Source organism: Microtus ochrogaster, chromosome 16 (assembly GCF_000317375.1).
Source record: "Microtus ochrogaster isolate Prairie Vole_2 chromosome 16, MicOch1.0, whole genome shotgun sequence".
NCBI classification, from domain to species: domain Eukaryota; kingdom Metazoa; phylum Chordata; class Mammalia; order Rodentia; family Cricetidae; genus Microtus; species Microtus ochrogaster.
Window position 1 is genome coordinate 14,681,227 of NC_022018.1, and position 18,670 is coordinate 14,699,896.

Sequence of the window (18,670 nt, forward strand, 5' to 3'; positions counted from 1 at the left end):
GTTGGGGCATCCATCTTCGGCCTACAGGCCCATAGTATCCAGCAGACATTTCCATAAAGCAGGAATTTTCAAAGACAGTTCAGTCACTTTCTGCTGTCCTGCAGAATGTCTCGCAGACTCTTTCATGAATCAGGAACCCAGAAAGACTATCTCACCTTTAGGCAAGTTCAGAAGTCCTCTCTCTATGGGTTCTCTGTGTCCAGTTTATGCAACAGTCCAGGCAAGAGCAGTTTCTTACCCAAATAGTTATCAAACTCCATAAGGAGCCTCTTTGATGCCCATTTTCCTCTTGAAGTAGCTGGTGCTGCCAGGAGCAGACGTGTCTCATTGTCATGAAAAGCCCTAAGTTATTAAACCATTAAATGCCATGTTCTGTAGTCTTTGAAAGATATAAAGAATGCCTATCTTACTGAAATATATCTCTATGTATCTAGAAAATCTAACTAACATGACTACAAGCTTGACTATTATCGATGATTATCCATTAGCAACCTATATTTCCTAATTATACATTACAGTTTTAAATGAACTATATAATCACAATACCTTAATCAAGAGCAGAAACACATATACATAAAACAAAATTGACCTTTTTTTCTCCAAACTGCTTCCTGCTGAATGGGGGCATCGTTAATTAGGTCTTTTATGGGATAACCTGTCTGCTAGGTTCATCTCAGTCGGCAGTTGAGCAAAGTAATTTTTTTTTGAGGGTGTTCACAGCAACCTTTCAGGAGGGTGTGGTCTATCATACCATATTGGAATAGAAGAAATCAAGGGTCTCATCCTCTGTGAAAACAAAAGAAGACCCTTTCCAAAGCATCATATTCTTAGACCCAAATTCTGAAGTCATACCCTCATGATATCCGTTCTGGTTCCACTTGGCAGCCCATATAATAAAATGTCTCTCTGTACTTAGCTCCTTCACAGTCAAAAATTTTAAATAAAACACAATGTACATAATCCAGACTCTCTGTGAATTTTCAATTTTTACGTGGCTTATTTTTACTCTATCACTTTATTTTGTCTCTTTAAAGACTTTACCCTTTTTTAACATTAACTTTATTTTCTATATTCTTTTTTCTCTCTCCCAAGTCTACATACATTCATCCAACACTGTGATCCATAAAGGCCTTTTATGTTTGAAATCTGTTCTATTGTGAATCTGCAACTTTTTTACTATCCAGGAGCACTTTGTTTTGTGCCTTTAAATCACTAAGCGCTTAAGAATCTAAGCTGTGACATTCCTAGGTCAAAAACAGGTACTGCAGGCTTGCCCCGCCCAGTCCAACATGGTGGAGCCACTTGTGACTGAATCAGTTGTGTCTCTGAGCTGCAGAGCAGAGGGATGCTCTGAATGGTGGCTCCACCTCTTTCCAATATCAAAACGGAGGACACAACTACTAGCTCTGGGGCTGCCAGGTAGGAGCCGCACTCAGCACTTTAACTCTGAGACTGAGCGTGCGGCACAGAAACTCTTTTCATCGAAGTTACAGCCAAATCTGACACGCAGAACACTGCGCAGTCTGAAAACACATCTCTGTATGGCGGCAGGAATCCGCCATGCTCTTCCACCTGCCTAAGCCTGATTCTGCCCTCTGCCCAGGTGCAGGCGGGGAGCGCTGAGCCATCAGCACTGTCTCAGAGCACTCTCCTTCAGATCCCAAAACAGAAACATCCAGTCCCATAAAAGCCATTGAAATGCTTTAAAGCCAGAGTTTACACTGGCAGCACAGCCCCAGGAAGCCGCGTGCTGAATCAGGAAATCTCTCTATGGCACATCCTAGCAAACAGCAATGAGCTGTGTTAAACTCTCTTTCCCCCTTTTTTAAGCCTTCTCAGGTTTTTAAGTAGATTTAGTCCATCACATTGGGTGCTACTCTGTAGTAGGACCAGCAGGCTGCTTCCCACCACCCGGCTAGCTTTACCCAAAATAATTACACGGAAACTGTATTCTTTTAAACACTGCCTGGCCCATTAGTTCCAGCCTCTTATTGGCTAGCTTTTACATATACTGATCTAACCCATTTCTAATATTCTGTGTAGCCCATGAGGTGGCTTATCAGGGAAGATCTTAACCTGTGTCTGTCTGGAGTGGGAGAATCATGGCGACTCTCTGACTCAGCTTCTTTCTCCCAGAATTCTGTTCTGTCTACTCTGCCTACCTAAGTTTCTGTCCTATCAGAGGCCAAGCAGTTTCTTTATTACTTAACCAATGAAACAACAGATAGAAAGATGACCCTCTTCCATCACCTAACATTGTTAAAGTGGCCAAAAACTTGAGACTAGATATATCATAGGCTTAGAGAAAAGTCAAACATTATTATTCTGCTAAAGGAACATAGCAATAAAATGATTCCTAATGACATATTGATATACCCATACCATAGAGCAAGGCATTATTCAACCCTAATCAGAGAAGCTGTTTCTTATAGTAAATTGGAATTAGCACAGAGACCCACAAATGAACAGTGTGCAGATTGTAAGAGACCATTCAGCTCTAAATGAGATGTCTTATTATTAAACACCTCTCTTCAAGTCTCAGGGGTTCATGTTGGAAAGAAGACAGAAAGGTTTGTCAAAGCCAGGGGTGGTATATGTCTTCAAGGAAACATCATTTTGCAGACAGAAGAAGAGAACTGAGAAGAGAAAATAAACACAAAATCCCACTCCAAACCAAGAAGCCATTTGCAATAGAAGTGTCACTAGGTACATTAACTATATTATTAACTATATAACTATACTCCAGGGCAGGCCCCAGGCCTAGGAACCTGGCCAACACAAAACAGACTCAGTGGTTTTTTTTTTTTTTTTGCTTATTTTGAGTGTGTGTGTTCTTTCAGTATTTTTGCTTTATTATTTTCTTTTTATTTTGTTTGAGTTGATTTTCTTAATTTTTTTTTAGAGAAAGAGAGAAAATGAATTTGTGAATTTGAGTGATCTGGGAGGAGTTGGGGGAGGTTAAAGAATATAATCAAGAAAAACTGAGGGAGGTGGAGGAGGGGCATGGGGTTTTGTCTCACTGTGGAGGTCCTAGAGAGTGGGGTATCCTGCCAAGTGGCTATTCACTCACTGGAGATGGTGGTGAGCCATCATTTGTGTCCTGGGAACTGAACATAGGTCCTCTACAAGACTAACCAGTGCTCATATACACTGATCACTTCTCCATCTGCAACTTGCATGTTTCTTAGTATTATCTTAGATTGATCTAAATTGATTTATGATGTAGATTAGTTACTGTTTCTGATTTTAATTTTATGTTTGTTATTATATTATAATTTCATATATCTTTTATTCAACAAATATTATGAGTATTTTAGTCAACAAATATATTTGTGAAAGCAATTGCTTGGTTGTAAGATATCCTCTTATAGATCATAAACTGCTTATGCAATTACTAAATCATTTCTAGTATGTGCTCAATAATTTTTAAAAGTTATTGTAACCTTTATAATAACGACCCTTTATGTAGTCTATGAAATTGAGAGTACTTACAAAGAAAAGTATTTTTGGAATGATTGCAGAGATGCAAACTTGAAAAACCATGAACGAAGCAGTTGTACCAATGCCATGAAGTGGTTACAGAGCTTTTCTGAGCATTATAGTTGGCATGGCAAAGATAAGTGACAACTTCCCATTTGAATAGGAGACAAAGTCAGAGGTAAAAGGAAAAGAAGTTTTTTTATCTAGGCCTTTGCAGTTAGAAACTTCTCAGCTGATCTTGACACTTGTACAAAAATTAGAAGATAATACATCAATCAAGTGTAGAATTAGAAAAAAAATATAGGACAGGGCTCTGGAAGCTCCAGTTGGTTAGAAAGAGTGTCACTTCAGGAATGAAGGAGTACCAAAGGATGTGAGAAGGGAATTGAAAACTTGATAATGGAGAGTCTGAAGAAGGAGGAGACTACCAGCTGGGCTGCATCTGTAAGAAGGGTAAGAGCCTCACCTGAAAGCACCTGGCATTTTGACACTGTGGCTCAGGCGATGTCTATTCCCTGGAGGATGGATGATGATTGACATGCTGCTCTGCACTGATGGGAAATGGGCAGAGGCAAATGGAGATAGGGAGAGCTAAACCTATGGAGCAGTTGGATGATCACTGGAGAGGAACTTAGGGCTGACAGAAGGTTTGCCATTATCACTTTTTATAAGTGACATATTTTATATAGTTAATAGTCAGGGAAATAGCCAGTAAAATTGAGAAAATTGAACAAGAAAGTGGTCATTATTGCTTACCACTGTCACTAGGAGCATGTTTTAGAAGGGTTACCTCACAGGGAGATTGTTTAGTTTGGAGCAAGAGAAAAAACACTTTCCATTTTTTCAAGAGACTGAGTACAGACCCAGAGAGATTGAATTATTAAAGGCATTTAAGGAAGTTCCTGCATCATAACTTATCCACATTTGAGAATTCTTTGTTGAAATTAATTTGAATTTCATTATATTCTTCATATTAATTTCTTCTGTTTTGTATTATTTTACATTCTAAAAATAATTGAGTTAGAAAGTTGTTCTGAGATGCCCTTCTTAAAAGAAAGCACATGCGATGTGTGAGTTGTGACCAGTTAGAACAGAGCACAGGTTTTAGTGACTTCTATTTGTGTCTTTTTTGTGCTTGTGGTTTATAAAGTAAGGCCTAGACCATAACTTTATTTTTTCTTACTCCATCAAACTGTATAGCATAGGGCTCAATATAGAAGAACAAAATTAATTGGAGAGTAAAAAAAAAGTCTCTCTTGCTTATGAACTATTACCTCAGGGGAGCAGGCTTTATCCAGTATAAAGCATGAGACATAGTGGTTTGTGAAGAGAAGCATTTCAATTGTAAAAGTAACCAACATTAAGAGTTTGTGTTTAGCAAGCATCTGGGGCCATTGGTGCCAATTGCTCTGGAAAGCTGGGTTCCCTCACTTTGAGATACCATTCATTTCCCTAGTCAGATCAAACCCTGTGAGCATTCTGCTGCATGTATGTATTTGTGGTGTGTGTGTGTGTGTGTGTGTGTGTGTGTGTGTGTGTGTGTATGGACACACACATGCTAAATATTCTAAGCTATCCTAGAATATTCTGGAATCTTCTTTTTTTTTGAGAGTTGGGCTCATTGACTATAGCAAGAACACAAGCATTAATAATAGTAGTAATTTATTTTTAAGGTGAAATAGATCATAAATAAAAACATCTTCATCCCTGCCCCAGTCCATATCAGTTATGGTTCTAAACTATGTTTAAACAGCTACTGCATAACAGTGAAAGGTGTTGCACAGTGCTATCTTTCAAGCCAAATAACTGGCATCTTTAGAGTTCAGATGTGCTCACTTGCATATGATCATCATGTTGGACTTTTTGACTGTTTATACCCCCTCACAGAGAGGGAGACAGGGTCATGGGAGCCTCACATGAGCCACTCCATCTAACCTGTCAGATGCAATTCTGCCCCAATTGCACATGGCCTGCAGGAGAGCCTAGGGAAGACTAGGAGAGGAGGGCTCTGTCTATGAAGGGAGCTATAGAAAAGTGCCATGGGATAATGCTCTTGTACCTTGTAAAGATTTGTCACTTGTATTGGTTTAATAAAGTAGCCAGGCAGGAAGTATAGTGGGGCAACCAGACTAGAAGAATTCTGGGAAGAGGAAAGGCTTAGTCTGTAGTCACCACCCAGATACATAGGCAGCAAGATGAAAATACTGCACTGAGAAAAGGTGCCAAGCCATGTGGCTAAACATAAATAAGGATTATGGGTTAATTTAAGTAAAAAGTGCTAGTTAGTAATAAGCCTGAACTAATAGGCCAAACAGTTTATAATTAATATAAGACTCTGTGTGTTTCTTTGGGACTGAATGGTTGCTGGACCAGGCAGGACAGAAAAACCATCCTCTTTCCTGGGTAAAGACTTGGTGGTGCTGTCTTTTGTCAGGGAGCAATCACACTTCAGTGAGTAGTCCCTCACTAATTCTCTATAAGGAAGCCCTCTAAACTCATTGGCTCCCCAGAGTGAACTTTGGTGGAATCATACATACCTCAGTTTGTCTTTGGAGACAAAGGAGGAAGGTGGATTTTGCTTATGTCTCCTTTAGGAAGGGATTTTAGCAACAGGCATAGTTCTCTGCTGTTCATGGGTTCTTGCTTCCCTAGATGATGGTATGATGGCAAATGTGGTGATGGGGTCTCTCTCATTGCCTGGAGGCCTTTCCAGCTTCCTCTGTGGCTGACTCTCTTTTTACCTTTGTACAATGGCTAACCATTGAAAGGAAGAAGCCTTGGGTTCTAACCATAATTTGATCTGTTTTAGTAACATGTTCTTCCAAACCCATTCTTAATTTGGCAGATTCAGCATTTTACAGTATTTCTACAAAGAAAAGTTGAAAGCAAGGAAGCAAGCAAAGCTACTATCTTTTTCAAAGCCGGGAGACTCGGTCTCCATCTTGCCAGCGTCAAGATTCCCCTTTCTTCTTGCTTCTGTGGCACTGCCATCTGTTTTTGAAGGAGACTTAGTAAATTCATCACAGCAGGAGACTTTCTGGATGTGGATCAGTCTTCTTTCAAAGCGGAGAAGTCATTACTTGCCATCCAAGAGGGGGGAGGAGTGACAAAGTTGGCTACCATGGAAACCCTACAGCTTCCATCTCTACAGTAGCTTTCACTGCTGCTCTCGCATCCATTGCTGTGTATGCTTCATTGCTGCATCAGCATGCATTTCTGCATTAGGCTCTAGTGCTGCATCAGTGCCCACTGCTGCATATGCTTCCATTGCTGCACTTGCTTCACTTGTTTGGGATTATGTATTTTTGAACAGGCCTTGTGATGTATCAGAGACAAAAGGGTCCTTTGTTCTGTTGTGTGGTAAATGAGTGTGTGTGTGTGTGTGAGTGTGTTACACATATGTATGTGTGCATTGTACATGCATGCATGTGATGTATATCACGGTATATGTGGGCACACATGCAGTGGCTAGAGACTGACTTCACATGACCTGCTCTGTCACCCTCTGCTTTATCGTCTTAAGGAAGGTTGTCTTGTTAAACTTAGAACCAGCGTGAAAATCAGCAAGCCCCAACAACCCCATCCTTGTCCCACCTCCATCTCCATTGTTGGGGTTTGAGGTGCCATGGCCCCACCTGGCTGATGCATAGATGCAGAGGATCTAAATCAGAGCTTACCCACCAAACCATCCTCCAAGCCCAGGCTTCTGTATTCAGGAAATCTAGGCAGAGAACACTCTCCTCGTATGACTATCAAGTGAATATTTATTTCTGAAGATCCAAACTGAGGAATTCTGCACTAGGAATGGATCAATTTAGAATAAAATACTGCCTGAAACCAAGGAAAATAGGAAAATAAAGCTTTGGAACAATCAACACAGATGTTAGAGCTGCCATGTGCTAGTGCCAGCTGCTCCTTTATGGGGTACAGCATCCTGCAAGCTGTACTTCTTGGCGAACAGTCTTTGCTCTCTGTGGAGCAGGGCCCTGGATAAGGTCCAGCCTTGCCACATGCTGACTGTGTTGTTTTGGGAAAGTTACTTTAGTGTTCTGCACTTTGGTCTTATTTTCAAAGTAGAGACAGTAGTGAGCCCTCTATGGGGTGAGCTGGGACTTGTGCTGCACATAGCACAGTATTTGGCATACAGTAAACACAGGGAATGTTAACCATTTGTTCTTGTAGTGCACACATTATTATTTATCTGTTATTCTTACTTTGCATGCATGCTAAGCCAGCACCCATTTATGTGGGAATTATAGCCATAACACAGGGCGGAAAGCCTGTGTAGTGGTAAAGTCCCTTTGATGGTCAGTGTATAATAGCTGGTAGCTCAAAGCTGTAAAAGCTGAGTTTAAGAGCTCCGAGAGCACAGGTGCGTGTGCTACTCAGTGTTGGCGAGGACTGTCAGATGCACCCAAGAGCTCTAGAGCTTGTTAAAGCATGTCAGCACAGTTTGCTCCCATTGCTCAGTGAATAGGAATCATGAAGAAACATGTATACTCAAGTCAGAAAAGACATGGTGCATTTTAAAATGGCAAAGCTGTGTGTACTCCATTGCTTAAATGTACCACATTTTCCTTATCCATTCTTCTGTCAAGGGGCATTTAGGCTGTTTCCAGGTTCTGGCTATGACAAACAATGCTGCTATGAACATAGTTGAGCTCATGTCCTTGTGGCACAATTGAGCATCCTTTGGATGTATACCCCAAAGTGGTATTACTGGGTCTTGAGGAACGTTGTTTCCTAATTTTCTGAGAAATCGCCACACTGACATCCAAAGGGGCTGTACCAGCTTGCACTTCCACCAGCAATGCAGAAATGTTCCCTTTTCAGTAGAAAAATAATGACATCTTGAATTTTCAGGAAAATGGATGGAGCTAGAAAACATCATTTTGAGTGAGGTAACACAGACACAGAAAGACAAGTATCATATGTACTCACTCATAAGTGGGTTTTAAAAATAAAGCAAAGAAAACCAGCCCACAAATCACAATCCCAGAGAATTAGACAATAATGAGGACACTAAGAGAGACATACAAGGATCTAATCTACATGGGAAGTAGAAAAAGACAAAATCTCCTGAGTAAATTGGGAGCATGGGGATCTTAGGGAAGGGTTGAAGAGGAGGGGAGAGGCAGGGAGGGGAGCAGAGAAAAATGTAGAGCTCAATAACAAAAAAAAATGATCAAACAAAAAATGCAATGAATAAATAAAAGGCAACTAATGCCCAGTTTTGGAGGATTGGGGGTTCCTTAAGCTTTATTTTGTTGTATTTTTTGCCTCCTTTTTGCATTCCAGATTAGTTTTCTTCACAATTACTTGCAAATGTGATTCTTACACACAAGCATTATGTATTATTTCCGCTAAATGCCAGACAAGGCTTGTATATAGCTCATTTTAGCTTTCACATTAGTTATCTCTGTGCGTAGTCTGTCAGACTGGCTGTGTTTGCTTCGCAGTTCTGTTGACCAGGCGCTGACAGTCTGACTTGTGAAACAAGTCACATGCCAGCCACTTGCAGTATGACGTACAATGTACTCATTCTGAGAATGCGAGCCCCTTTTGTTCTAAACTATTTGAAACATATTTAAATGCATTAAACATAACCGTCTTGTCCTACTTGAGCAAATGGCTCAGCAGTGTTAGATGGATTCAAAGCATCGTATAACTGTTCTCTGGAAACATTTTATCTTACAAGTTGAATCTCTATGCCACCAAATAACTCCACGTTTCCTGTATTTCCTTTGGGTGCCGGCAGCCACTAGTCTGCTTTCTATTCCTGTGAGTTGAGTTTACGTCTAGAACATGTGTGACTGGGATCATATGCATTTATCATTTTGTCTCTAGATTATTTCATGCAGTGTAATGCCCTCAAGTTTCAGCATGTTGTGGCAAATGATAGCATTTCCTTCCTTTCCAGTCTGAATAGCATTCATTAGTTCTACATGACACTTTTTGTTAGCTGTTTATCTATTGATGGACATTTGGGTAAATTTCATTCTGGCTATCATCAAGAATGCAATTTTGAACATGGGTTTACAAATGCTTCATTGAGATCTTAGTTTCAGTTCCTTTGTTTACACATGGGGAAGTAGGATTTCAAGATAACACAGTTCAACTTTCCATTCTTAAAAAAGCTTCATTTGTTTTCCTTAGTAGCAGCCTTGGCTTATATTCCCACCAAGAACACACAGGTTTCTAGTTTCTCTTCATCTTCATCAATGTTTCCCACTATTTGACAGTGACTTTAATGTTGCAAATTAAGTGTTACTTCACTGTCAGTTTGATGTTTCTCTTATGATTGAATGTTGAACATTATTTCATCTGTTTGTTTGCCATTTGCATAACTTCAGAGAAATGTCTATTTAAGGACTTTTGCCTATTTTTGGCTGGATGACTTGTGGCCTTTTTGCTGTAGTGGTGTTGAATTGCAGAAGTTCTTTTTATATTTTGGATGTTAGTTTCATTGAAAAACATAGCATACATGGTTAACAAGTATTTTCTTTTGTTCTCTAGATTACATTTCCATCTTGTGGTTACTTTCTTGGCTACACAGTTGATAGAGGCTTGCTAGAACCCCATTGTCTAGTTGTAGCTTTTTCACCCAGGACTTTGAGGGTCCTACTCAAGAAAAACCTCCAAATCCAATGTAACAAAGATTTTTCTATATTTTTTTCTGGAAGTTTTATGTTTATAAGCTGTATGTTTTGGTTTTAATCATGTTGAGCCAAGTTTTATAGTGTTGTCATAAATATATGCTTGATCAATTTAATTCTTTTTCTTGTAGATGTTCAGTTTTTCCAGGGATACTTTTAAAGGGATTGATCTGCCATCACTGGCATGTCATCATATGTATGGATTTTTTTCCAGATTTCACCCAATTCTACTGAACTCTGAGTGTGCTTTCCTGCTGTGCTCTGGCTGTCCCTGCATGGTCGTGGACTGCTTTTGGAAGTCAGAACAGCACAGGCCAGCTTTGTAGTATCTTTTTGAGATAGTAGAGATTTCATATACATTTTGGATTTTTTTCATTATCTTCTGAAAATGCTGTTGGGGTTTTTATATGGGTGGCATTGAATCTTTTGATCAGTTTAGATGACATAAATATTTTAATAACATTAAACTGCTTAAACAGATTATCTGGTGAATAACATATCAACATCTTCTTTTTATATTTTTGAGATTTTAATTACAACATTTGTCCCTTCCCTGTCCTCCTCCCCTCAAACTCTACTGTATATTGCTCTCTGCTCCTCTTCAAATTCATGGCCTGTTTTCACTAAATGTTATTAAATGAATATATATGTATGCGTATAAACATAAGCTGTTCTGTCCACATAATGTTACGTATCTGTATGTTTTCAGTGCTGACCATTTACTTTGATCAATGTTTATAGTTTTAATGATATAACTTTCGACCTACTTGTTAATTTTATTTGTAATTATTTTACTTTTTTGGTGTTATTATAAAGAGATAACTTGATTTTTTTCTTTTATATCATTTACATGAAAACAGCCAAATTTATTTCTTAATGACTAATAGAATTCTCTATTGATGGCATATGGTTCTGGGAACATTTTTTATAGAGATATTTTTGAGTATTGATCGAATATCCTTAAAAGTTACAGGTCTATTTAGATTCTAAATTTAGTCACAAATAAATCTTGGAATCTAGGAAGGTTTTCATTCTTGGTAATTGTGTCTGCCCATCTGTTTCTAGATCACTCTTAGCAAGGGTTAGTGTGGGATACGCCATGGTAAATCTCTGCACTGCTGCAATTGACCTCAGTGTCTCTCTCATGCATGCAATGCAAGTATTGTGTCATCAGGGCTGCATTCTCAGCCTGCTCAACAGGTTACTTAGTGAGCTTCATCGTTGAGTGCATCCTCACTCACTAATGACTGTCACTCTTCAATAGAAGCTCAGTGTCCGTCAGAGGTCGCTCACAGAGCAGTGGCCTCCTGTGTGACATGCTGCTTTCCTGTATCCACTCCTCTTGACATTCAGAAGATGTACTAGGAAGGCTTAGACTTTAATATCTCAAACAAACACCACCAATATCTGCTGTGAAGATCTTACATGACTACTCGAATACAATTTGGAAGGTTTTATCCTGTGTTTAGTTAGCATCTGATTTTATATTCTACATTCCCAAGGAGAAAAAAAAAAGTTAGAAAGGCATCTCCTCAGTTCCCAAAGAAGGAGTATTAGTTGCACATTCTCTATGCTATAGAGGACTTTCTGAGCCAGGTTTACCATGTCATCTCCTAATCTTGAAAATGTGTGGTTTTTTGTTAGAAGGTGAACAGAGAAATGGTGGTGGTAGATAAAATGGAAAAATGATGCAAGTTGGCTACAAAGTCACAGTCCTTCCTAGAAAAATAAGCAAAGGCCACTTATTCTTCAAGGAGATGCCATGAGACTATATCTAATCCAGTTCCTGTAGGCACTGCCATCTTGGAGGTGGAGCTGGAACAAGGTGATAGGATGGTTTTATGGATTCAACTAAATAAAAGTTGCTTTTCTCCATTGAGATTAAAGTAAGAACAGAATAAAAAGTTTGAGGTAATTAACGATCCATGTTGCTATGTTTTTCTGTAACAAAATTAGGGTGCTTTTTATTTTTGTCCAAGAACCTTTTTTTTTTTAATTTGGCAGTATTTATCTAATCAACTAGATTTTTTTAAAACCTTTAATGTTATGTAAGTCCTGAAGTTAGCTTAAGAGTCAAGAAATACTTTTATTGCAATAAACTTTTATATTTACCCTAAGCATTAACAATGTTCCATGGATTTACTGTTCTACTATTGAATAATAATATCAGGAAATTAGTACTGTCTTAATAAATAACATTAACCTTCAAATTTCAGGGGAGATAATATTGTTTGTTCTCTAGTAGAGAAAGCTATCTTAGACTGGTTGGAAGCTTCTGGGGGATGGGGACACATGGAGTTTTGAGGCAGGAAAGACACACACACACATACACACACACACACACACACACACACACACACACACACACACACAGAGCACAGCCAGCTAAATTGGCCCTGGTGATTAGTGAGTGAACCATAGGTTTAGTAGGAGGCCGCTTATCTGTTTCCCCACTGCCCAGACTTCTGAAATAATCTCACAGAAAGTATATTAATTAAATCATGGCTTGGCCTATTAGCTCTAGCTTCTTATTAGCTAGCTCTTACATCTTAATTTAACCCATCTCTATTAACCTGTGTGTCGTCACATGGCTGTGGCTTACTGGCAAGATAAGATTCTGTCTGGCATCTGTCTCTAACTACATGGTTTCTCCTTGACTCCCCCTTCTTTCTTCCAGCATTCAGTTTAGTTTTCCCTGCCTACCTCTATTCTGCCCTGCCAGGCCCAAGACAGATTCTTTATTAACCATTGGTATTCTCAGCATACCGAGGGGAATGCCACATCACACCTCCTCTTTTTTTGTCTAAATAAAAAGGAAGGTTTTAACTTTAACGTAGTAAAATTACATATAACAAAACAGGTGTCAAGCAAAAATTACAGTTACAATATTTATATCTACTTTATCCTCAAACTGTTATGTACATCTTACTGAATGAATGTTCTCACAAAATAAAACAAAAATTATAAGTGAGAGAGTTCAGAGAACAAGCCTAAGCTCACATGGTTAGGCCATGATCAGGTCAGAGTTCGAATCTCCATTTTATGACTGACCATGTACAATATACTGTTTCCACAATTCTACTAAGTCTCCAAAGAAAATGTTGTACTTGTTCCTTTATCTATAAAGTTCAGAAATCCGATTTGGCCTTTTCTTTGGTTGCCTCTGTTGTGATTGGATCATTGCAAACAGTGCGTAATTGTCCACTGGGTTCGGTAGGAGGATTCTGTGAGCACAGCAGTTACTCTATAAATATTGGTTAGCTCAACTGAATTGCACAGTACTAGCCTGTTATTTTATTTTCCTCTGAGCCAAGAACCCATGGTCCTGCAGTCCCTGAGGCTGAGCCTTGGCCCCTGTGCATGCTTGGCAAGTGTTGCACCACCGAGCTACATTTCCAGGACTTTGTATCTTTTATTTGATCCACCGAGCTACATTTCCAGGACTTTGTATCTTTTATTTGATCAAAGGCATTGCCAACTTAACTACACTGACCCTGAACTCACCCTGTAGCCCAGACAGGCTCTGAGTTTGTGATCTTTTCTGAGTCAGCTTACTCCACAGATATAATTGGATATAAGTGTATATGCTGAAGGAAAGAGAGGAGTGGAGGGCCTCATGGGATAATAACCAAGAAAAGTGTGAAAGGGAGTATTCATGAAGTGACGTGTCCATGGGGGCCCTTTCAGGATGTTCTACCTCTGACCTAGAAAATCAAAATACATAAATACATTTCAATTACTGTCCTTAGACTATAGAATTATTTAAATTATTTAGTATTTTCTCTTAAGAACCTCTGTGCTAGAAGCCATCTTGTCACTTTTACTTCTTAAAAGTTTTATCTTCACACAGCTGTTCATGGTCCTTCTTTTTATAAATATGGAGAATATTTATCTATAAAACAGATTTTAGATACATAACCTTTGGGATCATTAATTTATCTAGATTCTTTTGTGTTTATATTTTAAAACTTACTATATTTTTCCCTCAACAATTTGTATTAGTTTGATCCAAGGATGAAATCTAATGAGCATTTAAGTCAGAAGATTGATTTCTGTGTCTCCATTTTTCCAAACCTGTCCACTCTCCTGCCTACGTTTGCTTTGATAGGAAAATCCAGTGTGGAACTAGTTGTAAAATATTCATATGGCGTTGGAAACAGTTCTTGAAGCAATGAGATGCTATGAGAATGTAAACAGAACCATGTTTCTGAGTGAGACACCCGAGTGAGTGAAAGGTTGTCCACATACGCAAGGGCAACAGGGAAGCTGCAAAACAATCCCACAGCAGTGAAGAACAGATAATAAAAACGGTTATTTATTTGAGGGGAAAACTTACAGATCACCGTCCCAAACAACAGCCCTCTCATCGCAAAGGGAAAACAGTCTAGCCGCCAGAAAGGGAGCCAGAAGCAAGAGCAAGGGTGTCCATCTGCTGCGGTTCAAAGTATAAGAGACCACGCCCCACTGGGCTGGTATCTTAAAGGCTATTGGCTGAAGGAGCGGAAGAGGTTCCGGCAGCACAATAGTGCAAGATTAGAAAGGGAATTTGTTACTTCTAAAAAAAAAAAAATGGCTACTGACAAACAAACCTAAAAAAAAAGTTCAAAATTGAAACATTTTATTTATAGAAAATGTGCTGATTCTGATAACATTTGCAACGATAGATAAGTGTGGACCTTCATGTGAGCAACACTGTGATCGATTTTATTGCTTTTTTCTCTTCTTTAGTGTATGCCAATCAAAGGCCTGGGATTCGTGCTTGGGGCCTATCAGTGCGTCTGCAAAGCAGGATTCTATCATCCCCGTGTCTTCTCAGTGAACAACTTCCAGAGTAAGTGCTCTTTGCTCTGTGCATGTGCCTGCACACACACAACACTCCTGTTGACAGTCCTTCAGATTCTCCGTTAACCTTGTTGACCTTACAAGTCAAATCCACATCAGCTCGGCCTTCTCGAATCACTTAAATGATTTTTATTTGGGTTTGGAATTTTCAGTGCTGGGGCAACTGTGCACGAAGACGTGCTTAGGAGAATTGGTTTTTAAAACATTTAAAAGTTTGAAGGTGTTATAGCCTTTTAAGGGTTAGTTTCTGAGAATTGTTACTAGAAAGTTTCTAGAACTCATTCTGCCCATTTATTTTATTTGTGCATATGTTACTTTTCAACCATGCATGGAAAGTTATCAGTGAGCAGCTTAACATCACACATCCCTTATCACCCAATTTCCATTGTTCAAGTTGCTGCTTATAGAGGAGTGGGATGCTCTACTCAGAGTCTCACCAAACTAAAGATCTCACTGGTATGATTTCTGAGACTGCGGGCAGGCCTTGAAGCCTCCCAGATTGTCTGAGGAGTCCAGATGTCCCAACAGGAGCTCCCTATTTCCTGAGCGTTTGCCTGCAGCTTCTCCCACATTGCCACTCACCCTCTGACAGTCACCAGAAGAATCTCTCATCCTGCTTGCCCCACCTCTTCTCGCATAATACAGCTGTGACAGCTGCGGGTGTGATTCTTCTCTCTCTTCGCTATACAATGTCCACAGTCAAAGGAGAGATGCAACCCTCATAACTGCAGGCCCGTTCACATCCAAAATGGGATTATACAGGGTTCATTCACCAGCAATAAAACTTCATCATCTGCTCACTTTCTATCTACTCCGGAGAACTTTAGTGTTGTGATTTAAATACTGAGCTTTGTTCTCTGTAATACAGAGAATTCCATATGGCTATGTTGACTTGTAGGCAGCTACAAATATACTGATAAAAGGAGTGGAGTTGGTAAAAATGTGGGGATTTCATGGGAAATTGGATTTAGAGACCACTAAGATTTAGGCTCATGTCTCTTTCACATTTATCTTTGATACTCTGCTACTGCTATGTGTGGCAATTTGCATCTCTAGTAGGCATTATTAAAGGGTGCATTTGGGGCTCTGCCTGGCAGCTTTCCTCTATAAGCTTTGGTAGGCATTTATAGGTTTATTAATAGATGGTTTCCTTTTTCTTCGGAAAGCTCATTCTCGGGTCTTGAATCTATTTACATTTTACTTCTTGGTTCCCCAGTCATGTATAACTCTTTTTCTGAGTAATAGGTAGAAGTTTGGAAGGTTCCATCTTCCACATACATATCCTGGGTTTATGTGGGATGGGGTCTCTAAGCACAATGAGAGTCAGTCCCCCTGCTTAGAGACAAGGTGGTGGTGGCAAAGCTATGTCTGGTCATGCTGTGACATAAGGCTGACACTGCTGTAGAAGATGGAGAGGAAGGGAAGGAGGACACACACACACACACACACACACACACACACACACACACACACACTGAGAAACACACACAGATAGAGAGAGAGGAGAGAAGGAGAGAAGGGAGGAAACAGAGACAGAGAGACACAGAGAGAGAAAGAGAGATGCACAGGGAGACTTGTACTGACTTGAAGAAATAAGAAAGCTTGCAGTGAGAAAGTAGACTGGGACTTGAGGAAGACTTCACTGGCAGCCTGAAGAAGACTGGGATTCAGCTTTGTATTATAATCCAAGCTCCCAGTGAGAGTGTGACCTAACCAGATATCCTGACACCAGCTTGAGCAGATCTGCAGCTTGAAACCTAGGTGTACTCTGAATTCTAATCATCAGAAGCAAGGAAATAACAAGCAAACATTTCAAGCCTTTGGGTTTCTAATAGTTTCTTTGCGGCCATAGAAAGCTTACAACAACCATGCTGATAATGTTTTCAGGATGTTGACGCTTTTCTGGAGTGTGTGTGTGTGTGTGTGTGTAGGCCCAGCCACCACAGTGCCAGACCTACCATGGCATTCTTCACAGCTCTGGTCCAGACATAACTTATGATTCAGCACTGAAGGGGAAGGGGTAGGTTTAGCTGTGTCGTGTGAAGGGATTTGGTATTTTGTGTCTGGTTTACCCACTGAAGGGAAGGGGTAGGCTTAGCTTGTGTCGTGTGAAGGGATTTGGTATTTGTGTCTGGTTTACCCACTGAAAGGAAGGGGTAGGTTTAGCTTGTGTCATGTGAAGGGATTTGGTATTTGTGTCTGGTTTACCCACTGAAGGGAAGGGGTAGGTTTAGCTGTGTCGTGTGAAGGGATTTGGTATTTTGTGTCTGGTTTACCCACATTTGTTCTCAGCTCCCACTGTGTGACTGAAATAAAACATCTAAATATTATGGGAGCATAAAATGACTGTGCCACTTGCTTATAGCACTACCAGGAAGAACTGGCTAACCTTTAACAACTTAGCTTTGTTTAATTTGCACACTCCTACTTTTCCCCTTATTTTAAAAGCTGAGTTTTGCTTTTTTGTTTATTTTAAATTATAGGCTGGCCTCACTCTCTGAGAACAAGCTGATTTTATTTTAGTCTTTTATGTCTACCTCCCATGTCATGCACACTGTTTCTGGAGAGAGGAGGTCATAGTTTTTAGAAGGATGATCTATGGTTGAGTATAGCTTGACCTCAGCATATACTTAACTGTGACTGACTTTGCTTAGCAACAGAGCAGGAAGTCAGTTATTGTTACGATTTGAAGCCCAGAAAGTACTTTTAGACCAAGTATATCTTTCTTGATGGCCTTGTCAGGCTGCATGAAAATCCAACATTTAATCACTTTCTTTCTGAAAGAAAACGTCCAGCACTCTGACCAGGAAAATGAATATTATCAACCAAGATCTTCACAGGCATTCATTACACCCCTTATTAAGTATTAGAATATACCACATGACTGTGCATTGCAGCATGCTAATTTTAGTCATTAAAATTATAGGAGAAATTACTTTCATACCTTTAAAATGTATTATCTAAAATCAGCACAAAAAATAATGGGCTTAGCCGGGCGGTGGTGGCGCACGCCTTTAATCCCAGCACTCGGGAGGCAGAGGCAGGTGGATCTCTGTGAGTTCGAGACCAGCCTGGTCTACAAGAGCTAGTTCCAGGACAGGCTCCAAAACCACAGAGAAACCCTGTCTCAAAAAACAAAAACAAAAACAAAATAATGGGCTTCATTATAGCCCTTTAATACACAAACATTTGTTTATGTATAAAAATCTATTGTCCTCTTTTGCTGTCTTTCTTCCCCCACTGATCCCCTTGCTCCCCAAACAGCCTCTCCTTTGCTTTAACGTTATCTGTAATATATATGTATATAAAATCTGGATTCTGCATAAGACAATATGTGGCATTTACCTTTTCCTCCATTACTCTCTTGCTTCTCCCTCTTCTCATTAGCTCCCCCTCATCTCCATAAATGAGAAATTTTCTACTTCATGTCATATTCATATATACATGTATATTCTACATTCTGCATATTAAAATATGGTATTTGTCTTTTTGAATGTGACTTTTTTCTATTTTTTTCTTGAAGTGATTTTCATTTAGTAAGGAATGACCTTGTGTAATCTTTGGGTCAAACACAAAGAAGATATTGAAGACCTGAAATATGAGAGAAGATGTAAAGACTCCAGCCAAGTTCATGGCATATAATAAGTAGTCTATAGACATATTTGGGTGAATATATATGTGTATGTGTGTGT

At 39.5% G+C, this 18,670-nt stretch overlaps 1 protein-coding gene across 1 annotated transcript in view; it reads left to right on the top strand.

Moving 5' to 3' along the window:
* Gpr158 (G protein-coupled receptor 158) overlaps nucleotides 1-18,670 on the top strand; it is a 362,091-nt gene that overhangs the window by 153,761 nt on the left and 189,660 nt on the right. Inside the window, exon 3 of the mRNA XM_005354743.3 lies at nucleotides 14,865-14,967. Coding sequence (XP_005354800.1) covers nucleotides 14,865-14,967 — 103 coding nt within the window. The remainder of the gene's footprint in view (nucleotides 1-14,864; nucleotides 14,968-18,670) is intronic.